This window comes from Podarcis liolepis (genome assembly GCF_965112155.1).
Source record: "Podarcis liolepis genome assembly, chromosome: 1".
In the NCBI taxonomy this organism is placed as follows: domain Eukaryota; kingdom Metazoa; phylum Chordata; class Lepidosauria; order Squamata; family Lacertidae; genus Podarcis; species Podarcis liolepis.
The window spans coordinates 69,490,966-69,515,863 of record NC_139554.1 but is presented as its reverse complement, the minus strand read 5'-3'; the positions used below and the strand labels follow the sequence as shown (position 1 = coordinate 69,515,863).

At 41.6% G+C, this 24,898-nt stretch overlaps 1 protein-coding gene across 10 annotated transcripts in view; it reads right to left on the bottom strand.

The window, feature by feature from the left end:
• Positions 1-24,898, bottom strand: part of DENND2B (DENN domain containing 2B) — a 146,835-nt gene that overhangs the window by 6,175 nt on the left and 115,762 nt on the right. For all 10 annotated transcript variants that reach the window (XR_014519558.1, XR_014519559.1, XM_083476909.1 and 7 more), the window contains 6 exons: positions 24,511-24,620; positions 22,736-22,805; positions 16,485-16,562; positions 14,553-14,693; positions 13,375-13,523; positions 1,931-2,108 (listed from right to left, as the gene is read on the bottom strand). Coding sequence is in view for 8 of the 10 variants with exons in the window: in XM_083476909.1 (XP_083333035.1) it covers positions 1,931-2,108; positions 13,375-13,523; positions 14,553-14,693; positions 16,485-16,562; positions 22,736-22,805; positions 24,511-24,620 (726 nt within the window). In the remaining 2 variants the exon portion in view is untranslated. The remainder of the gene's footprint in view (positions 1-1,930; positions 2,109-13,374; positions 13,524-14,552; positions 14,694-16,484; positions 16,563-22,735; positions 22,806-24,510; positions 24,621-24,898) is intronic.

The window sequence follows — 24,898 nt, the reverse complement described above, 5'->3', positions numbered from 1 at the left end:
CAGTTCCACTAGTATCTGAGAAGGTATTCATATAAACCAGGGGTGGGGAACATTTTTGGCTCCAAATGCCAGATCCTTATTAGGATCAATCAGCCTTGTGAGCCAACTTTGACAGGTGGATGGGCCAACTCTTGAGCTATATGGACCAATGGTCTGACTCAGTATAAGGCAGCTTCCTCAGTTCCTATGACATGGGCCTTCCTATGTTCCTATTGTATGGGAAGAAACCATGTCATTCCATTTACTCAGACGTTACCAGAACAGTAACAGATCCAGACACTCAGAAGCAATTCTTATGACTCTCTGATACTAAATGAAGCTACCCTTGTATGTATAAATAGCAATATAATAAGAAATTTGAGAGAGGAGGAGGAGGAGGAGGAGGAGGAGGAGGAGGAGGAGGAGGAGAAGAAGAAGAAGAAGAAGAAGAAGAAGAAGAAGAAGAAGAAGAAGAAGAAACCTGCTTTGCACATGTCACAAACAGTGGCTCAGAATCAGCCCTATCAAAACACCTCTTCCCCTGCTTTCACGACCCATTGAAATAGAACAATAACACCGTCAGGAATGTAGTTGTCCTTAATATTTTCTGGACTGATGCCAGTTACCAATGTAGTATCTTCCTCATCCTCTGCTCTCATGTTTGCCATGCTTACACCACAGGAAACCAGTTCTCACACTGAGCTAATTTTGTGATGGATGAAAGTATGTAGAGGAGAATGGATAAACTCAGAATTCAGCTCAGAACAGAATAGTTGTGGGCAACAGTACTTCGACCACATTGCTCCCTAAGCAACAAGCTGCCAATATACCTTCCTAGAATGGTCTGTGTAAATTTACCACTCAATTTTAATGCTCATGATAATTGGTAAGAGCCTATGTATTGATAGTTGCTTCTCCACTCCCATGCATTTGGTAGAAAATACCCAGATAAGAGTTCGATTCAGGCGTGCTCCTCATATGTCAAGCTCACATGGGAGCAAGGTGAGCACAAATGAGAGGGCTACACCCATCACCTTCTAACTCAGGGAGTACAATGTGAAGTGGAGGATTCTGAATTGTGCAAAGAGCTTCCATGAGTAGAGGAGGTCCCTTGCTCTACAGGACCATGAGTTGGAAGACGACGGGAAAAGTGACAGAATGGCACAGCTTAGCATGCTCAACTGCTTACATTGTAGGGTTTGCATATGAGCAGAATGCCCAAATAGAACTAAGATTCTACATCTGTCCTGGACAAACTTGCTTCTTTTAAAATGGTCTGTTTCTCTACCGTAGTCCATTTTTGCAGGTGTTACAGGCAGAAATACAATTAAAAAATGAGTGCATCCACCTCATAAGGATGTAAGAAATACAAGCTTATCGAAATCAATGAGTTGCAATTCTGATCACCTATCCCAAAATTGGCATTTCAGTGTGATGCTCACTCTAGCAGAGTTGGAGAACCTCAAGATCAGTAGCCAAATGTGTCCTCTATGCCTCTCTATCTGGCCTCTGTAACACCACCCTGTTCCCAGGCCAATCCCCCCTACCAGCCCTGCTTTGCACCCCAATGAGTGTTTTTGCCTGCCTAGAATGTAGCCTTGAACTCTCATGTTGTCTTTTGCTTACCTGGATAGAGTGGTGGATGTGGAAACTAGCCTACTAGAAAAAGTGAGATTCACTGCTTGGCACACTTTTGCCTCTGGCCCTACATACCCCTGGCATTTGGACATCAGAAGGTTGTCCAGAAGGGAATATGGTCCATGGGCTGAAAATGGTTCCCTGCCCCTGCAGTTACAGCTTACATATCAATGAGGAGGAACCTTTCAGAGATGTAATGGCATTGTTTCCCATCAGTTGCAAGTGAGGACTGAAGCACAAAGGTTTGTTAAATCTATTGCAGAGTTCTTTCCTGGGAATTTCACTTACAATGAACTATAGACTCCATTCCTACCTCTTCTACTGGTAGCTCCTTTAGTTTAGGCAGTGAGTTGGAAAGCAATCCAACCAGAAATGGAGTAGGGCAGCAGACAATGTCAATCATGGAAGAAGGCAGGACAGGAATGAATGTGTGTTGCCAGGAGAAGGGGTACAGCAAAGCCACCACCGCATGAGAGCAGCTGGACAAGGTGCTGAGGACAAAACAGAATGGACATTAGCATGTGCTTTAACAAACAAACAAAACTTTCTGCTTGCTTCTTAATAAAAGTCGGGACACTTCCAGTTTGTCACTATATTCGGACGGGGTTAAATCACATACCAGCAAATTCAGGTTGTACACTTCCCCAAAAGATGTAACTTTCTACGATAAGGAAAGGGACCAGAAAATGCACTGGAAAATATGGGATAACATTTGCTTTTGTGCAATGTCATCTAACCTCCCCACAAACAAATCAGAATGAGTGCTCATTAAATAGCTGGTGTCACTGAATCTCCCTGCAAACAAGTCTGGATGAACGTTCAATAAACCACTTGTCTGGATGCACACTCAAAGAAAAGAGAACACCCTACATTCACGCACCACAAAATGGTCTTCAGGATGACTTTGCACATTATCCAAATCCAATCTTTCCTGCTTAGTCAAAAGTCATCACCAGTCACCAATTTATGGAAGCCCACCTGGTGTAAACCTGCCACAGTTTAACCCCTGGCAACAATTATATTGTTTCCCTAGACAATTGGACAGCCCCATTGATATGATATATTGTCCTGCTAATTTGTTTCTAACAGCCTTATATGATTTTATTATTGTATTTTAAAAATTTTCTTGCAAATTATTTCAGGACTTCTTCTCTTTTAACCAGGAAACAATGTATAAATTTAATAAACCTAATCAGTAATACAGCAAAAGAGTAAAAGAAAAAGGGAGGCACAGTTTGAAATATATCATTGAAACACTTTAATAGCATACTATATTCTAAAAATCACTTTCACTAGTTCAGGATCCTTTATAGTGTATCCAGATTCAGCTAGAGAAAATGCTGGCCAAACAATAAGCGAGTGGACAAATTTTGTTTTTGAAAAGTAAATCAATTAATTACATATACACTTTAACATTTTTCAGGGAAAAGCAATGGGACAATTACTGTATTGAGCACAGTTTAGGGTTAATATGGTAAAGGAGTGAACCCATTCAAAATCAGTATCTGAGAACAAGATTCTAGCTACCACATGGTACGCCAGCCTCCCTGTTATGAGTTGAAACTAATCTGCCAAAGTTAGCAGCTCTAGTAAATGACAGGATGATTGTTTACCTACTGTTTACCTACTGGATTAAATTACGGTATCCTACGGAAATAGTCTGAAGCTTTCAAAGTTAACACTGATTAGTATCCCGACTAGGTTAAATCAGTCACTAAGCTGATAGCCATGATAGGATTTTTTGTCTAGTCTTGATAGGATTTTGTTGTTGTTTGGGAGTGAAGAAAGCATTGGACTTGGTGGGACATGTTACCCATAAATGAGGGGGAAAGAAGCATGAACCTCACTCCCAGTGTAACATGTAGATGGAGAAATTGCACATCTCCCCCAGAATGAGATGTGTATGCTTCCAGAAGTGGAGCAGCCCATACATCTTAATAAATGAGTTGCCTGTTGATCTTAAACCAAAAGTGCAAAGAAGTGTTTGCTATCCCCACATGCTCTCACATAACACATCACTGAGGTCCAGTGCCGAGGGCCTTCTGGCGGTTAACTCACTGCAAGAAGCCAAGTTACTGGGAACCAGGCAGAGGGCCTTCTCGGTAGTAGCACCCACCCTGTAGAATGCCCTCCCACCAGATGTCAAAGAGAAAAACAACTACCAGACTTTTAGAAGACATCTGAAGGCAGCCCTGTTTAGGGAAGCTTTTAATGTTTAATAGGTTATTGTATTTTAATATTCTGTTGGAAGCCGCCCAGAGTGGCTGGGGAAATTTATAATAAATAATCATCATCATCATCATAATCATCATCATCATCAATTCATTCAGCTAGTGGTTTGTCAAGGACAATTGCCACTAAGAACATTGAAAGGAGGGTTCCTATTGCCCTTCTTCCAGCAGGGTCATCTCCCACCTTCAACAGCTAGCCTGACACGCCTTTTCCCAGTTTGAAGATGCAATGAATGGGGAAATTATGCCTGTTGAATTTCTGCCTGCCATGCAGATGACAAAGGAATCCTACCAAGGATAAACAGTGGGTAATCAAGGCTCTTATGAGCTTAACGGCTGATGCTTTCTATTTCAAACTGTGCAGCAATTTTCATTATTTCCCCATTCAACTTGCCTCCTCTTCATACAAATCCATATACTGTATATCCTTGCTTACATTTTTCACACCATCTGTAAGCAATGGAAGAACACCTTGTCCTTGCCTAGCACAGCACAGTCTGAGAACTGGAAAGCCACAGTTCCTGCTGCCCTTGACTTTGAGGGCAGTTTCATTTGTTCTCAAGTTCTTCCATCTGCAGGATATGCTCAATTTTCAGAGCACTTTCCATTGAAAGGCACTTCAGAAACCTCTGTGCACTCAAAAAAGCCCTCGCTGCTATGCTTTGCTATCACATTCTTTGGAAATCCCCTGCTAACAACATGCTTTTACCCAGAGTGCCTTCCCAGTAGTCTTCTTTGGAAGGCTACAATAAAATAGCTTTTTTTGTCCAATCTGCTTTAGGATAACAAAAAAAAGGAAAGGACTTTTATTTCAAGAACCACCACTTTAACTTGTGATGCTTTGTGCAGAGGTGAGGGTGGGGATTTTTTCTTCCTGAAGTTAAGACAGCAACACTCGTGCCAAGATCTGAGCAACTTACGATAATTTTTAGTCACAGTTAAAACTTGTTTAAGCAAATATGCTTGAACAAGTTTTAACTGTGAAGGTTAGCTCAAATGTCATGGTCTGGATTGAATTCCAAGTGTGTTGTCACCTTAAGTTTGTGAAGAAAATCCCTCACAAAGCTTTCTTCCACAAGAATACTTTTCATTTCAGAGAGTTATGAATTCACTAAATGAGTTTTTACATGAAAATGCTGTGTGGTCAATTAACCATCTATTTATTGACATGCAAGGCCTTTTCAAGACCCTAGATGGCATCAAACTTCTGTTTGAAGACTCCTTTGCCAACTCTCTAAGCAAAAACCACGTAAAAGACCACACAAGACCATTTGCTCAGCAATAGCAACTGGAGCTATGTGCCGACAGGAGAGAAGCTTCTGTGTGCTAGGTTGTAAACTATGCAATGTCACAGTAGAACTCTTAGGGGCACATATGTCAGATTTCTCCAGCAATCATAGTGCTTTTGCAGACCACAAAGGCACTGGCGTGCCACGCGCTCATGAACCAGATGAGAACTGTGCTGATCCAATGTATTTAAGGGAAATCAGTGGAGAAATATAGTGGGAGGACAGCTACTATTACTAGTTCCTGATGGGAAATGCCCTGTCAGAATCGTGTGCAGCTACCAGCAAAAGATGCCAGCAACTAGTTATCTAGCAATGATAAAATGACATTTGATCCAGCTCTTGGTCAGGATGGGAGGACTCTTAGCTCAGTGGTAGTAGAGGTTAAGCCTGTGTGGAATGAGGTTGCACTTCTCTTGGCAGAGCAGGGACATGGTTTGAGGGTACTCCTGTTCCTGCATTCCCAGGTGTTGTCCAAGAGTGCTTTTGCCCAGCTCTGGCAGGTGTATCAACTGCTCTTGTTTTGGGAGAAGACAGACTTGGTCTCTGTACACAAGCCCGCTGTGAGGCCTGAGGTGGGAGTCTTGTTAGAATAACGTTATAAACTCAAACAAAAAAGCAGCCAGTCCCTGGCAGGGACCCCCAGCCAGCTTAGCCCTCCAAGGCATGGGGCAAGTGTACCTGTCTCCCCCCGCCCCCCGGCATGGGCCTGTCTCTCCACAGGCCTGACTACACTACTGTAAGACGCTCTATCTGTGGGTAGTTCAAAATGCAGTTGGTAGAGCATTTGACTCCTTTATTACCTCAGCTGCAGCGGCAGCCTGTCTGTTTCTAGACACAATCCAAAGTGCTGGCTATTGACTTTAAAGCCCTTTAAAGCTGGCGTCAGGTTACCAGGAAAGGCGCTCTTGGTGCTCCACTCCCATTCCAAGCACACCTGGCTGGGACACATGTGAGGAGTTTCTCAGTAGTGACACCCACTTTCTGGAATTCTCTGCCTTGGGGGACCCACTTGGTTCCTTCTCCAGTAGCATTTCGACACCTCCTGAAAACATTTCTGTTTAGGGAGCCTTTGGCCTACACTTTTTGTTAATTTTGCCAGACCTCTTCTTTCCCATGCCCTTGGTTTTGCTCTTTTTTCCTCCTGCTCATTTGTTAGCTTCTCAGTTTGTTCTTCTGAGCCTTGTTACATGTTTTAAGCAGCCTGAGTGGTTCAGTTTTGAACTGACAAGTAGAATACGAATATTCTTAACAAAAACAGTCTTGTTGCGAGGATGGAATGGGGAGGGGGAAATCCATATACACCACTTTGAATCTCTTGGGGAAAATAAATACAACAAATAAATATAATGTAAGATCTAGCAATCCCTCATTAACCTGGGAACACCCTTGCCCAACGGATTTTCCCAATCTGCTTTAGTAAAAAAGGCAGATCCGTCTCTACTGAAATGGGTTTGGTACCACACAGGGCTCCGGCTGAAGGCAACTGACTTTCATGACCTTGCCTACCTACACAAAGATTAATGCTGCCTTCTTAGCAAACATTTCCCTCCTAGTACTGTTATCCAACATGTGATGTGCTAGCCTTGACTCTTATCTTGCTGAATAGTGTATTTGATTTAAAAACAAACAAAGCACCACCATCTGATTCAGGAAAAGAAAATGTGGAGCATGCTTCACAGGCTTCCAGGCATAATCCTTTAACTCGCTTTTAATGACTGTGGAAGTTTCAAGTGTAACTGGTCAAGTCAATAAGCAAATGGAACTAAAGTGAGAACCATGTTAATCTAAAAGCAGGAACACAAACATTCCTTAGTGTTCAGCACATACTCCTTGCTTTCTATAGAATGCCCTTTTGTAACCTGCCCTCCTCTTGAAGGCAGGGCTGTGATGTAAATCAGAAACAACATCCTCTCTCTCATGGGCAATTCCCACGCTTGGGGAACTTTTTGCTTTGGGCCACTTCACTAGATTCCCCCCCCTCCCCCATGAATTGTCCAATGCACAGAGCCACTGTGAGACAACTGGGTAGTAAACATGCGATCCAAGGCAGTTTTATACATGCATGACAACTTTTTTTCTTTTCTTTTTTTACTTCCAGAGGAGTAGTTGCATTATTCGACTGCAACAAAATGAACAAAGACTTACATCTTAAAGATCAACAGATTGATTGCAGCATAAATTGTTGTAGGCTGGAGCTTACAAATGGAGAAATGGATTTTGGTTCATGAAAGGTTCGACACAATAGAAATGTGAGCCTTTAACTTGCCAGAAGATATGCTGTTGCTTTCTTTGTTTTTGGTTTTATAAGAAATGAGGTTAGCTAGATTGGAATATTCAGATCTGAGTAGCTTTGCAGATGGTTCTGTACAAATCCAAGATTTGTACTCTTTGGGCACATCTGCCTGGGAGCCTTCCAAACTGGTTAGCCTAGTACTTAGCACTAAACCAAAAAGTAGCAAGAAAAGAAAAAGGTACTCTGTTGTACAGGTTCTGCACATCCCTTTATGTTGATTGTGCCACCCAGACAGACAGCCTGGCAACAGTTCTCCAGCCAATATTGCCGCCAACTGCAGAGTCCTCTCCTTTTACTTATTGGTTGATTATGTAAATAACCTTGCTGCATTGGCATCTTTTACACATATCATTAAAAAAAACAGGGCTGGTAGGCTGAATTGTAACTTTGTATGCTTGTATGCCTCTTTAGCACATCTTGTAGTGAGTACCTGGACTGAATGTCTTTTTGAATGGAGAACAAAGATCTTTTTGTAGTGTATAAAACTGGAGACATTTGAAACTCCATTAACTTGGACAATTTAACTTATCATGATACTTAGCAATACTTGGTTGTTTATATTGTAAGCCTAGAAGTCATGGGGCAGTTAAGAAGGGGGGGGGTGTACAGGTGCCTCATGCTGGCATAGTCATGGAATAAACATCTAGCCCAGATGTGGTCCAATTTATATGCGCAAACTGAGATGTGGTTGGAGCCTGAACTGCCAGCGTGCATTACAACTCACTGTCAGGCCACTTTTTCACCAAAAGCTGAACTAGGGCTCTTCTCAGCAGGTCATTATATGCCAATTGCCATTTTGCAAACCACCAAAGGCCTTCCTAAAGTGGGCTGAATGATGGGATATAAAATCATGGTCTATGATTGTGATGAACTGCTCCCACTGCTTCTTTACCACAAGTACATTTTGAACTGCAGTTGAAAACAAGCGGTTTCCAAGTAGGCTCACCAGTGATGCAATTGGTCTTCAAGTATGGGTCTTTCACATGAAAATGCAAGGCCTTGCAATGAGCAAGAATTTGTTTACAACTGTAGTCCAAAGGGGATGCCAGCTCAGGCGATCTATAATCCGCAAGCCACTTAAAACCATGGTAAGATGGTCAGCATCAGTTCAGTGCCCTGAAGTTATGTCCAATTTCAACTTAAGGCAGACATACTGTAGGTCTAACTTCTAATTCTGGTCCCATGGGACACCAGATTAGAAGCATGAGACCCATTGTTGTTTCTTTCTGTACTCAAATTGTAAAAATGACATGCCATACATATTTTGTTAAAAAAAATGCTTCCCCTTGAAAATATCAAAATAAGAGCATGAGTCATTGTTGCTACCCATGAAAGAAAAAATGCCAGTTAAAAAATGCTGAGTGAATAGCTGTAACCGTGAGAAAAGTCCCCAAGTTACAGAATATGCTAACACATGCATTCAGGGACAATGGTGATATTCAAAGTCAAAGAACTGAATGCACAGATTAGGAGAAAACCACAGCAGAAGATGATGGGACGGCATTTACAGGAATCTAGGATACTGGGGGATATTTAATGGATAATGTTTCAGATACGGGGTGGGAGAGGAAACAAAAGCTGAATATTTCACAACACAAAATGATTTTTAAGAGCAACTAATTGTCATGCGATATGTCCCAGGATATAATGCAAGCACGTGTTGTAGGCCACTTCATCATCCTGGGTGTTGTTGATTAGGGCTCTACTTCTGAGTTTTGTTGCAATTAAGTTATTCCCTTGCTGAATAGTCACAATAATCTGGACAGGCAACTTCTGTACACTACAGCCTGCCAGCCACATGGTCTCCTAAGTGCTTACCAAGTTCACTATTTCTACAATCCTAGATGGGCAAAACAGGTAGTTTTATTGTGCTGCTGGTGACCTGATGAGCACGGCTGGTGGGCTGCATTCCACTTGGTGGACTACAAATTTTGCATCCAGCAGTGAATTGCAAAGGGGACTCTAAGATCTAATTTGCATATTTTATCTGAGAATTACTTTTTATTTTCTATAATAAGAAATTTTGGTGGATTTGACCATGGTTTTACTGCATATAGTGTATGTAGCAACTGCTCTTTCTTTCTTTCTTTCTTTCGTTCGTTCGTTCGTTCGTCTTCCTTCTTTGGATGTTGCCATGGACTTCAGCTAGTACAATAAAAAACTTTTTTTGAAAAAGTTGCACATCCCCTGCCAATATGTTTTTCTAAGGATTTTTCTTCATTTGATTTTTATGAAACAGGGAATATATAAAAAATGTAATCTTTCATACAGGCAGGGGAGAAGCTATGACCATTGTCACTGTATACAGTGGTGCCTCGCAAGACGAAAAAAAATCCGTTCTGTGATTCTCTTCGTCTAGCGGTTTTTTCGTCTTGCGAAGCAAGCCCATTGACGGATTAGCGGATTAGCGCTATTAGCGGCTTTTAGCGGCTTAGAAAGGGGAGGGGAGAAAAAAACACCGCAGGAACTCGCAATACATTTTCGTCTTGCAAAGCAAGCCCATAGGAGATTCGTTTTGCGAAGCACCTCCAAAACGGAAAACTCTTTCGTCTAGCGAGTTTTCCGTCTTGCGAGGCATTCGTTTTGCGGGGCACCACTGTACTGGGTATGGATACCAGGTGTTGGCCGAGCCAAGGTCTTGAAGATCCTGCCTACATGATACTGAGACTTAGGGCAGTTCTACAAAAAGGTCATGATCCTAAATTCAATCCATTGTTTCACAAACTGAACAGCCATTTTGATGTCCTAAGAGACCCAAACTGCTTGTGTGGGCATTTGGAGCTCCAGCAGTGGCCCCACAAAGAAACCTCTGTGCCAGGGGTCAGCAAAGTTTTTGTGGCTTGGGCTAGTTCATGGGCTCGCAGACGCCGTGGTGGGCTGGAGTGAACACACACAGGCGCAAATACTATTTCCGATGCTCCTTCTGGCGCGGAGGAGGCGTGCACAGCTTCCCATTCGCTGCAGGAGCTTCCTGCAGCCAATGGGAAGCTGGCCAGCATCGCAGAAGGCAGTCCCCGCTCTGCTCCGTGCCGGTTTAGCGTGGCACACGGGATTGGGGGCATCCGAATTCACTCAACAAAATATGTGGGATGGGTTCCAGTTGAGGGCAACGTCATGTGAACAACACCTATAAATTCTGGACTCAAACAGCCTCAAACTCATGATAAAGTCCAGTGAGGACAAGCCCTGATACAACCACCAGCAGAAACATTGCTGGAGTTTAACCAGCCCTATGCTAAGATTCCCTCAGTAAATGATTTTGAGCAAAACTGAATGCTTGCAGGGCAGGCTGAAGTGGTCTCACATGAATTGGTATGCTGGCTTGATTGCAGGGAGTGAGCTTCATGTGACAAACTGCAGAGCACAAAGGTTTGGATGATAAAGCTGGGGTAGGGAGCATGGAGTGAGGAGGAAGTACATACTTTCCACATCACATCAGCCAATTATCAACTATCCCCTTGTACAAAATGGTTTTAACTATGGCTACAATGTAAAGAATAAACTCTCAGCTCCTTCATCCGGCTACTAAGTATTCCCCCCCCCCCCCATGAATGTAAGCCAACATAAACTTCACGTTGAAAAGACATGAGTCATGTATAAGGATTTATCTTGTTGGGCATTGTGCAAAATCAAATGTGCTGTCATGCTTGGTGAGAATTGTAGACTTCACACTATAATAATAATGATCTCTGAAATTTCTGTTATGGTTCTCTGTCATCATGTAACAGAGCTTCTCTACTGGGTTACATATGCTATTAACAATGTCCTGTATAGACTTTCATCACTGATCTGCAAAGACACCAGCAATAATGAGATTATTTATGAGGAATTTATGAAACAATTGTTGGCTCTTTGCAACCTAGAGTGTATTGTGAAGAATACACAAGTATAACAAAATGAATTTTGTGAAGCATTCCCACACAAACAGCGACCAGGTAATGACAAATGAGGGGACCAGAATCCAACACAGTGGCTGCACAGGTGTGAACCAATGATGTCACCAGCCTGCATGGAATCTTAATTGCCTTTGTGCAGGTAGAACATTGCAGCATTCTTGTCACCATTCAGCAGTAGCAGCTGATAAATACACGACTTATCTCTTGGTCCGTCTAGCTCAGTACTGCCTACACTAACTGGTGGTATCTCTCCAAGGTTTCAGACCACTGTAGCAGAGAGCATTACTCTAGTCCAGGGGTAGGCAACCTAAGGCCTGGGGGCTGGATGCGGCCCAATCGCCTTCTCAATCCGGCCAGGGGGTGGTCCAGGAATCAGCGTATTTTTCATGAGTAGAATGTGTCCTTTTATTTTAAAAGCATCTCTTGGGTTATTTGTGGGGCCTGCCTGGTGTTTTTACATGAGCAGAATGTGTGCTTTTATTTAAAATGCATCTCTGGGTTATTTGTGGGGCATAGGAGTTTGTTCGTTTATTTTTGTTTCAAAATATAGTCCAGCCCCCCACATGGTCTGAGGGACGGTGGACCGGCCCACGGCTGCAAAAGGTTGTTGACCCGTGCTCTAGTCCTTTAAAATAGCCTGGTGGCATTTTCCATCTTCTTCCACTGCATTAGTGCCCTCATGCCCATACTTACATTTTGCGATGATTTATCTTTTCCTCCCTGTTTCATTTAGCTCTCTGCACTTTTGCTTTCCAGTACAGTACTAGAGTGCACATCACTGACGTAAAGTGAAAAGAGAAGCATGTGCATTTCCCCCTGACCAAGACATCTATGTATTACACTGGGAGAGCATACTTCTTTCCTCTTGGTGAATCTAATTCAAACACCCTTGGAAAAGCATTAATGGGACACAGAGCACTTCGACAGGGCCACTTATTGTGAGCTCAATGAAGCTCATACACACACATTTTTCACAACATCCTCATGACGTTGTCCTCACCCAAATGCTATTCCATATTTTTTCCTCTTTTAATCTGGATTGACTATCTTGCCCTGTTTTCTTTAACATCAGAATTTTTGTAGAACCAGCAAATCCAAATTAAATAGGAAAATAAAATGGGACAATGTTTTGATGAGAATGACATGTGAACACTGCACAAAACTTGCATTTGTAAGCAGCACCAAGTCTACAACTGCCTTGTGGAAGTGCTTTCAATAAGAGTTGTCCCCACCCCCACCCCCAATTACTGGTTAATAACCACACCTCTACGTAGAATGAACCAGTTCATGCAAGCAAAACTGTGTGGTGCTGAAGCTATTCAATTCCTTTTCACTTCTTCAACTTCAGAGGATAGCTATAAAGAAGTCATAAATTAGATCTTTATAACAAAAGGGGGGACCCAATGAAAATCACATAGACAAATTTTGTGCTCTAGAGCACCACCTGGTGAGGCATCTTTACAAGGGAGTTACAACGATATAACTGACTGAGTGTAGCTGAGTCCCCAAGTTTCACACCTTAGGCCAGTGATTCCCAAAAGTTTTTCTCCCACAGACCACTTGGAAATTGCTGGGGGTCTTGGCATGCCATTTAATATATTTTTTCTGCCTGCTGTAGCAACTGAATGGGCTGTGCTAGGCGCTGTATAATTTTCACTTGTATTATTATTGCTTGCTTTGTTTTTTATATTGTATTTTACTGTATTAGAATTGTAACTGTTTTTCACAGACACACTGTGAACCACCTGAATGAAGCTCAGTCTGTAGACCTCAGTTTGGGAATCCCTAGTTTTGGGTAACACATAACACGTAGCATAGTATTACAGGTTTATTACTTTATAAAATGATGTGAAAGCACTCAGTAAAAGTGTAGCCTGAAGTCAATTCCATTTATTTATTTTTTATGAGAAGGGGGACAGGATGACTGGAAGTATCCCCAACTAGCTTTAATGAATGGTTGTACAGTGAGCAGCACTATGCTCATAGCATTATATTTAATTTTCAGCCTTATATTTAATTTTCATCAGGGAAGTTCTTGTGTGACTTACCTGAGTTTATCTGCTATGAAGATCACTCGACGTTCCAACAGGAGGGAGGCAAAGATTCTGATGATTTGTCGTATACTCAGACACTTGAAAAGACACTCAAAGTCCACATGTTCCAGGCGAGAGTCCATTGGCCTTCGGAGTTCTATCACCTGAATGCATTCCACAAACACAAGTCATGTTCTAACTGGCTTGATTATAAGATAGACATTATGCCAATCTTGCATCCTGACTTTGGTTAATTATTATGTGGAATTTGAAAGTAACAAAACATTTCTTGGATTGTCTGCCCGGTTTGGTAGCCTTGAGAATTCATGTCACCTTTTATGGTATTTTCCCCAGGAAACGTTACTTTCTGCAGTATGCAGAGAAGGAGAAAGTGCGTATTTTGCCTAATGTGTGCTTGACATGAAACTGATGTTGGTATTGGTTTACTATTATTTATTATAATTTATTTTATTACTTATTAGATCCCTGTACTGTCCTTATCCAAAGATCACAGGGTGGTTTACAATATAAAAGCACAAAAAGCCAAGTACACAGAGTGAAACTGACACCATTCCATCATTCATACACTACAACGTAAAAAGAATTAGCTCACATACAGTAGGCTATGAATGCAGGGATTATCTCTTGCTTGGCTAGCTTCATGACTATGACAAAAGTGCAATGACACTAATTTGTAGCCTTTTAATGACCAAATATAGACAAAATCGTGACATACTTATATACGGTACTAAACTGTTGCAACATGCTGGTTATAATTTTCAATCCTTGCCTATGGTGACTTGTAGCTTCCTGACTTAACCACTAGGGATTAGTCAACAAGAGAAAACACCTTGAGATTACTCTGACGGCTAGCTTGCTGACCTTGTGATAAAGCCTGCTGATGTCATAATTTTCATAGATATAACCAAGACGCCCTATAACATTGAATCTGTTAAACAAATATAAATTAGATTCCTGAAGCAGTTACGCACATACACACACCAAAGTAAATTGCCTAATGAAGCAGCTTCCCAAAAGAACTTTATTTAAAAAAATAAATCCACAATACATGTAACTTCCAGAGCTGTGATAGCTCTCTGTGTTCTACTTTCTTTCTCTCTATTTTACTGTTTCAGAGAGAGAAAGAATATGTGTGTTAGGGTTTTACTTTAAAGTTTAAGGTTTCTTTTTACCTCATTTCCAGCTCCAGGCAGGAAAGTCTTGACTTTGATTGTCTTTCCAGGTGCAGGAAAAGGAGACTCCATCAGACTTCTCATAAATGGATAAACCAGGGCAGCAGATATTCCTCTTCTCCTTTCAACTTCATCCAGTATCTGATCCATCACAGTCAAATGCAGAATAAAAGAGAAGCTGTGTCTTAATGACAACTTACACATGTATGCTATATTGACTCTACTCAACCAAAGCGCTAGTAAATAGGAAATTCTGTGTTTTGTCCAGTTATTTAAAACAAAAAACAAAAAACAAGCAATATCCAACTTTCTTTTTCCAGAAATGTCATTTCTAGGACTGAAGCCTTCCAGTTGAGTATGGACTCGATCTAAACGTACTTCTTTTAGAAGGACTGTCACTAACATTCCATCTAAACAAGGAATCTCTCAATGACACCAACGCTTGAAAGATAACCTGGAACTACAGGACCTTGGCTGCATTGCAGCAGCACACAGATAATGGTCAAACAGAGGGACTGTAGCTAATCAGCACAGCTGGACCAAGTAATGTGGGGAGACAATAGGGGTCATAGGGGTCATAAGCTGTAGCCAATGTTTATTCCTTGGCTTACCACTTGTTCATTGTCTGGCAGAATTAAACCATGTGCCCAGGTTCAGGTGCAACACTGAGAAGAACCATGGCAAAAAAAGCCCCAGTGTGAAGATGCAGGGCCAGAGGAGGAGAAAAGCAGTCACAAATTTATCTCCAGTACTTTGCACATTCACATTAAGCCATAGTCTCTCAGGAGCAGACAGTAACAGCACAAGAGAGTTCAAATTCCCTTTGAGTAACCATCATCAAAGTCTGAAAGCTTTTTATATCTGAGAACCCTTATAGAAAGGAGAATGATGCTTGTGATAATATAAATGAAGAAGCAATTTGCTGGGCTTCTATCAAAAAGTTCCGGCTTTACCTTCTGGCATTTAAATAGCTCATTTACAATTTCCATTAATAGCTGAACTGCAAATGTGAAGCTTTTTTTTGCAAAACTTATCCATTTTTGAGGCAATTTGATGTTGCTGTATAATGCTGCCTGATACAGTCAGACCACTTCTGTCTACTGTCCTACTGGCAGCTGCTCTGCAGCAGAAGTCTGTTTTAGCCTTGCTTCCTGAGATTATTTTATTGGAGATACCAGGGCATGAATGCAATGCCTTCTGCATGCCTTTGACACTGCTATTTAGCTAACTCTCATTAACACATTTTAAACTTTCTTTGATGATAGAAAACAGCATAGCCTAACAGAATTCACCCATGCAATGATCTTGATATGAAGTTATCTTTTATCTACAGGTGCATATGCATCCTGAACTTCCAAGTTTCAGCAACTTTTGGTGAAACAGGCCTTGGGGATGGGAAGCAGAAGGTAGGTATAATATGGACTGGGAGATTATCAAGTCTGGCATCAGTATTTTGGGTGTGCAGGCGGATTAATGCAGACTGAATACAGGGGCATGTGGGCAATGAGGATTAGATATCCACTGAATGCACACCCAACCACAATTTTAAAAAAACAAAACGGTTCTGGAGGTATTCCCTGTATTTGGCAATAAACAGATACTGGGTTAGTGTTATACTGGCTCATCATTTCGGATAAGTGTGCCAAGAATTACAGCTTGGCCAAAAGTGGCTTTAGAATACAATGGACTGAGAGGGAGAGTGCCAATACCGACAGACACAGATGTTTTTCAAATTGAGATGCACTTCAGGCACAGAAGTAATAAAGCATTCTTTAATAAAGTCAATAACAGAGATGAACTGTCCAGCACAGTAATTCTAAAATACTGTTATCGCCAATCAAACAAAAAATTCCTCTTCTTGACTCATTAAGTGTGAAAGTTTTCTGTGAGCAGCTAATCCAACAGCAGTGCTTTAAAAAACCTCCAGCTTACCTTGGAAAATAAGTCAAAGCAACCCAGGCGGCTGATCACACAATATACTTCAGGTAGGCGTGGACCTTTTCCACTTGGCTGACAACAATAGTAAAAGAAAGAAAGAAAGCAGGTTTAATTGCATTTTAAGCCACTGATATGATTGTGCCATTAGCCACTATTCTAAACATGAATCTTTCCTTTCATCACCAAAGTGGTCAAACTTGGGAAATCACCTTATTTTCCCAAAGGCTGGAACGGAACCTCAAGATACATTTATCCATTCTGGCAACTGCTGTGCAATGGACACACTTCCCCATCATCATACCAAATCAAAGTTTTGTTTTATTTTAAAGAAACCTCCAGCACTATTAGCAATTTCTGCCATTGATGTCGTTTTTCTATCGTATATGAACTGAAGCCACCAAGATCACTTATGAGAAAATTTGGGAGTGGGGGCCATTGAGAATGTGACCACTAGGGCCAGCCCAATACATTTTGCTGCCTGAGATGAAGGACAAGATGGTGCCATATTCCATGTACTGAATGAAGCCAAGTTGACTGGCAGTTGAATCCTGTCAACAGGATAGCATTTTCCACAGCACCCAAGGCCTCAGACTAGATTATGGGGCCATGGTAAGGCTATGTGGCAACAACAAGATGAATGATTGGCTGGGGTGGGGGTCAGTATACAGACAATCAAGTAATGTTGCTGCTGCTCCCATTCCAGTACCCCGTGCCTTTTTTCAGGGGGTACTCAAGGGTACACAGTAGCGGCACATCTTTTTGCTGTTGTTAAAAAGTGTGGCACTTCACACTCTGCCCACCAAGGAAATGTAATAAGCGAATAGAAAGAGAACCTACCCAGTTGATGCTGACAAAAAAAACCTACATGGACACTATATAAAAGAACATAAGTTTCATCACATCTCTCCCCCCCTTTCTTCCCCAACCCTATGCCGTATACAATACTAACGTCCAAATGTAACTGATTTGTAGAAAGGACTTCACAATCTGAAAAAAAGAGACAATGCACGTAACTGTTGTAAACCAAGAAAACCTTTAATTAAATTATTATTTTTTAAAAGTGTGGCACTTACTGTAACAACTTCATGGTTGAAAAAAGTACTGCCAGTACCTAGGGTCTGAGGTGGTTACACCTCACTCCGCCAAATAGTAGGACTGGCCGTGGCAACCACAAATCTTCCCACATGAGTTTGCTTGCTACATCCATTGGGTGTCTTGCAAATAGAAAGCAATCAGGAAACTAGCCATGACCTAGGTGGTTTGACAGTGTCCTCCATAATCATGTAGACATTCCTTCATTATGAGTGTTAAAAGGCAGTTAATTTGCAGTTGTGCTGATGGTGTGAGCACATGCTCCATATTAAGGACAAAACAGCAGTGCCAATTCTGTGTGCCTAAGGTACGCTAGCTCCTTCCATTTCCAATCAAACCAAAGGAGATGGCAACATTTAAAAATCCTGGTTTTTAACCCTATTTTTATGAGGCTTTCAAAATATTTTCTGCAGTTAACGCTTTGCTGTTGAGCTGTTTGCAGGAAACTGCAGATTAATGTTTTAATCAGAGAATGACTGGGCTGGTCAGCAGGTGCGTGTGCTTCTGCAGTTAAAATCGTGAAGATGCAGTGCAGTTAAGTGAACACAGATGAGTCTATTTCTGGATCAAGACCTGCTGCTCAGCAGACGTCACATTTCTGAAAAGGCAGAATCCTTCTTTGTCCATATTAGGTATAAAAACGCCTTCTAAAAGCATCAAGTGATTATATCTAGCATGTGGGATTTGGGTTAAAATCATTGTGTCAAATCTGCAGGAATGCTGTAGCCATGCCAGGCGTCCTGGACAGCTACCAGCTAAAAGCTGTCTTGCTGGCTGCCAGTAAAAACACTGCATTCCTGGGTCATATATAATAGCAGGAACAATAACGGCTCACAGTTTAGTCAAAAGCTCCGGCCTTGTGAAATATTACTCCTGGGTTTTTTTGCTGCTTTTTAAATAACCCTTAAAGGCTACAGTGTCACCAAGTTTAAAAAAAATAAAAATGAGCATCTTCACTTTCCAAACCTCTCTTGCTTCATGTCCTTTATTTCAGATTTCCCTTTTCTTTTTACCAGCAGCAGTGACTTCCTTTGTGCTAACAGGTCGCAGCAATAAAAAAGGAGCCCCTCAGAGGTGGAAAGTTTTTAAGTGACTGGAACTCTTCTTTCTATCAACTCTTTCACTGGTGTGTGCATGCACCAAACTGCATAACCTTTCAATTTCCTTCAAACCTCTAATTATGAAAAAAGCCCCCGTGTTAGTACAAAGCATTTTACATTTGTGGCAGTATTCACATTTGAAATAAAAATCATTGAATTTTGAAATTGTTTTCTAATATACTGTAGCGTGCGATTTTAAGTAATAGCTCGAATTTTAAAGATTCCTGTTTATTTTCCATTAGACTGTGTGTGTGTGTGTGTGTGTGTTGATTAGTGGAAGATGGAATCAAGCAATACCGGGAGGGCCACAGGTTGCCCAACTTTGTTCTATATGAATGGGTAAATCAGAGGTGGATTTAGGGGAGCACCACTGGCTTGGTTGCACTCGGCACAGAGCCTTGGGGGCACAGCAGCTACGATGTAGAATGGAAGATGCGAAGCGAGGAAAGTTCCGATTTTTTGGTGTTACACAAGGCATCGCTGAAATTTGAGGCCCCAAGGTCCACCACTGACTAAATGCCTCAGGAGCAGGTTGTCTCAGTGCTACTGGCTGTTATGCAAAATTGTAAAGATCAGAAATTACCTATCATCAAAGCCAGTTTCATCTCCCTGTGAACCTCAACCTCACTGTAGATTTGCGAGTCTGAAGGCAGTCTTAAAAAAAGAAATCTCCCCCAGTATTCAAGTATTCAAGAAGACTAAAGGTTGTCAGCCCAGCATACACATCTATAATACAGAACTCTGAAAAGAGAACAAAAGGCTTATTTGGGCCTCAAAACACTTAGGAATAGCTCTTAGGTGATGTTTGCCACTGTTTTCAATTTTCGTGCATCAGTGAATTATTTCCCACTCCTTTTGAATATCAACATAGGAGTTCTGATAAAAGAGTTTCAGATTTAGCCACATATAAGGGCATTTGAATGTAATTTCTAATAATCCCAAAGGGGGACATCTAGAATTCAAACTTCAGTTTATGGAAGACATTAATGCCAGTGATCAAAATGCACTTATAATATAATGCTTATTTAAGTGAAAGAAACTGTGGATATAGCAATGTAATGTGAACATACTGTACATATTAATAGTCATGGAAGCCTGACAACTGTACTTGTCCAACTTTATTGTTTTGAAAATGAAACAATCACAATCTTTAAGCCAAGACTGGACTGGAAGCAGCATCTGACAGTGCCAGGAGATCGCCAGGAGATCCTGTCCCACACTATCAACATTACTTTAGATTACAGCTTTTGAATAGGTTTTTCTGAATAGTAAAGTCTGTGTTCTGTAAGTCAGGGTTGTGTTGCGTGTGTTATGCAGATGATTTACAAGGTCTGCAGTTTTGCACACCCAACCCTTTTCCATCCTCAAAGCAATCAAACAGGAGTACCAGCTATCCTGCCAGGAATATTCTTTGGTATCTTCCTCTCCACCATCCAACCCAGGCCATTAGCAGCACCTGCTGCTGAAAAGTTAAGCTTTCTAAAAAAGAGAAGAAAAATCTAACAGCAGGTAGTCCCTTCAGAAGTGGGAGTATCTGCTTTTCCAAAACAAGGTTCCATCTTAATGTGCTGCTCCCTCACAAATTACAGTGGTACCTTGGCTCTCAAACTTAATCCGTTCCGGAAGTCTGTTTCATAACCAAAGCATTCCAAAACCAAGGCACACTTTCCCATAGAAAGTAATGCAAAATGGATTAATCCATTCCAGCCTTTTAAAACAACCCCTAAAACAGCAATTTAACATTAATTTTACTATCTAACGAGACCACTGATCCATAAAATGAAAGCAATAAACAGTGTACTGCAGTCACACAATCAATCAATCAGTAGCTGAACTGGGTTCCACACGTCACAAAAACAAAACAAAAAAGCCGCAAAAACAAAAATGCAAAATAAATAGCAAAAACAGACAGACCTCAGTGTAACATTCAAAATGGAAGTGTGGCAATCAAATTGGAAGCGTAACACTCAAATCGGAAGTGTGGCACTCAAATCAATACATAAACACTCAAAACGGAGCACATTCGGCTTCTGAAAAAAGTTCGCAAACCAGAACACTTACTTCCGGGTTTGAAGTGTTTGGGTTCCAAGTTTTTTGTGTACCAAGGCGTTTGAGAACCAAGGTACCACTGTACTTGTTTGAACCAAAGCCAAAGTGAGTGTTACAGTGTCAGCACAGAGTAAGCGGTCAACAGTAATGTTGACCTTTGGTTGTCATATATCATATTTTTCCTATTTCTGGTCACATGCCTCCTTTTATTCCTAATATTCTGTTATTGTTGATTATTTACTATCATCATTGTCTCACAGACAGGGGAATTGCCATATTGGCTCCCTGATTCGTGTCCCTGCAATTAAAAAACTCCCCAAGTAAAACAACTTGCCACATCAATTAAAGTATTTCAAAAATACATGCTCTTTCTGTCATGAGCATCAATCTCGTGGAGAAAACATAAAGTGGGCAGAGGCTTTCATTATATGAATGGTTGCATTTGATCATCCTCAATTCAGCAAGGTGTAATCCACATTCAGGAACAGATTCTCATGCATGGATTGCCTCACTATACTGTACATGCCAGAGACTGCTCTAGATAATATTACTACTGCTAGCAATGGCCTCAGAAATACTAGGTGCCTAATCATGGATCTGCCCCAATCATGGGGAGTGAGTGCAAAAGGAGACTACAGATGAGGGGTACTATATCTTCCCTTGCTTCTATATTACCCCCCTACATTTTATTCCCACGTGTGTTTTACTCCCTAGTGAAACTCTAATAGTAGAAGCATCCTTAACTGCTAGAAAGGTGGTTGGGAGATGGGATGCAGAAAGGTAAGCGACAACCAGGGACAGGGGTGTTCAGCACTCCTTTCCCGTATGCATCTTCTTGCTGTTAAAACTAGAGCCTGCACAACCCATTTCTGTGTGTCTGGGGGCAGACCTGTGTTTAAGCACATAGATCCTCTACCACCATATCTAAATTGGCCCTGAGTGGAAATCAAAGAATGACCTCAGCCCAGTTTCCCAATAATGTAATGTCTACAAAAGGGAAGATGGGCAGAGCATGAGAAAATGCAGCTTACTGGCCTCTGTTTGGCACTACAACACAATCTCATTAAAAACATATGAGTGGGATAGGAAGCAATAAAACATAGGTAGAAAAAGCAGTTCCCCAATGTTAGCTTTGGGCTTATCCACACTTGGCTTTCCTCCGCTCCTTCCAGGGACAGCCTATGCTTTAAATCTCTGTTTCTATGTGCCCTTTTCTCTCCCTCCAGAGCTTTCCCCATAAAAATCTGCTCTTTAAAGTTCAATCGGAACAAACAGCAATCCACAGAAACCCTTAACTGACATTGAATTGACATTTGCTGCAACTGAGCATTAAAGAGCAGTTTTTTTCAGGGAACGCTCTGGGGCAAAACAAAAACAAAAAAAACACTTGGACAGGGAGCTTTTAAGTGCGGACTTGTGCCTGGAAAGAGTGAGGCAATAGGTAAGTGTGCATAAGCCCTTTAGCAGTCCTAGTGGCCTGTACATTAGTTTGCTGATGTGCAAGGCATCTGTAGTCCAGTATGCACTCTGCAGCTAATACTAACTAGTAGTGCTAGTCCAAATGTACTCATGGGATCACCATGGGGAAAGAATCAACTGTCATGAGTGCCAGTAGCTCTGTATCCTCTTCATAACCGGTAACATTTCTATCGGATACATCCTGTTTTACTTCTAGTAAGCTCTTCTCTGGAAATGCCCAATTTGGAAGTAGGTAGGTATGAATTTTCCAAGTAGAATAAACAATTGAGAGTGGGCTTAGTTTTAAAAAATGGAATTCCCTGCCATAAACACTGAAACATGTAAAATACAGTAACCCCTAGATTCCCTGGAATATGAACATGGATTTGATTTGATTTTCTATAGAAAAAGCTCTATTTCCCTTAAGACCACAAGAGATTAATTTTCTTCTTGCATTTGTCTGCAGCCCCAAAAGTGACACATTCAGCTCTCATAATATGTCACATTCTTAGCATAGTGTACATTGAAAAAAGTTGATGTACTTACTAGTAATCTTCTGCAGTAACCAAACCTTCTGCTGCCATCTTCTCCCGTCAGCATAAAAGAGAATGTTTCACTGTAACAAAGATTGCCACAGATGTTATTGTGCTGCCAAAAAGCAGGTGTTAAGATTCCTTTCGATTAATATTTTGACATGTTTTGAGATATCTTCCAGACAGATAAATCTTGTGGTTTTATCTCATAGTCTTGGTGAGGCTTTGAGACTAACCAAAGGATTTGTACTCATTCTATCCATGTGTAAATGATTACATAACACAAGAAGCAATGGAGAACCAGATATTCTATTGTGAAATTGGTTGGTTTCTTTTGCCTCACAGTTGTAAGACAGAGTACTCCACTTATAGTGGTCAGCTAGCATATGGTTTACACAGTAGCTTATGCTGTAGGAGGAAAGAAACACACCGATCCAATTAAGTCTGAATGGAATATATTCAAATTAACCAATGAATTCCAATTCAGCTATTTCAAGCTGGAGCCTCCCTTTCCATTTATTTCATTCATATCCCACTTTTCCTCCAAGGACTTCATGTCAGCATACATAGTTCCCTCCATCCCATTTTATCCTCACAAGCTTGTTTGGTAGGTTAGGCTGAGAGCTATTTCTTTAAGTATGGAGACTTTGAGGTGAGCAGAAAAATCTCCCCAAAGACTGACATCTCTTGTTCTGTTCTTAGCTGTCTGACTGCTATCAGAACTATACAAAACTGAACAAGAGATGGTTGCAAAGCTCCCTCAAGCCAGGCTCAAAGAATGTCTTTGGGAGCTTGCAAAAGCTCACCTCAAAGGAGAGGCAAGCTTTAAAAGGCCCAAACTCTCCTCCAGCTCAAATTAAAATCTGATCTGAAGAAGGAGAAGGAACCCTGGCTTTCCTCTCCACCATCCCTCCCCCAAAACACATATTCTGAAACTGCTTCCTCCTCTCTGCCATTCCCCACTTTCTGTTACTTGTATGGCCAGTGGTAATAGCACCAGGGAGAAGGGAGCAGAGAGATCTATCCCTCTAGCCACCCACCCCCGCCTGCCGCCACTCATTGCCCAGACATCAGCAGTGGTAGTGGGAGCAGCCACAGCAGGGTGCAGGGTAGCTAGAGGCCAATCACTTCCCCTTTTCGGTCATGGCAGCCCTTCTTTTCCAAGGCCTACCATGCCCTTCCTCCTAGGAAGTTGTTATGCAGCACTCCAAGGCCATAAGTTATAGCCCTCTGCTCACAAAATTATACATTTGATGTGTTGGAGAGGGGCAATTTGCATCTCCATTAGAGTGCAAGGCTGTGCCCACCCCAATGCTATGTCTGCTTGATCGTTTTTCTCTTTTTTGGTGCCATTGCCAAACTCATTGGGTATTAGGGTGGAGAGAGGGAGAGAGGGAGAGAAAGAGAGAACGAGAGAGAGAGATTGAGCAGCCAGATCACACCCCCTGAGCTGTGGGTTAGCCACCGCTGCTCTACTTGGTAACAGAAAACCTAAACAGGGCTTTAGTGATACTCAGAAGTTCTCTAACCCCAGAGAGCCCAGAAAGGCCAGTAATCAAACTGCTATGAGCAAATTCACTGATTATCTTCCTCAATACTGTGCAAAGGGCGTTAGCAGGAGCAGCAAAAAGAGGCAAGGACTAGGTGTGGTGCACCAGCAGAACATAACTAGAGTTCCAAAGGAGAAAAAAATGTCATCTACATTCAACAACAAGCAAAGGGCACAGATTTATGTGTGTTTTGTCAATCCATGAATTGAGTCTTCTAACTATTAGCAGGATAGTTTACCTGTTGTATTCTGACACTGGGTTCCAGTCCTTGGCATCTGGGAAGCAGAACTGTGGGATGGCCTTGAGACGTTCTTCTGCTTCGCGAACTTGCTTTGTGGGTCTTTCTAGCTGTGGTTGAATAAGTCAACATCAGCAGAGTCCAGAATAGACTCAAATCAGGCTTTTTAAATCAACACAGGGAATAGCTATCCTTCTACAAACATCTATTAAGGATGCAATCCGAAACCCTCCTTACCTGGGAGAGCAAGCCCCATTGAACCCAATAGGGCTTACTTTTAAGTAGACATGGTTAAGGATTGAGCTGTGACTCAACCAATTAACTAAATGAGAAAACTATATTTTATCCCCCAAAGCCATATATATATTACCTAGTACAGAAACATATG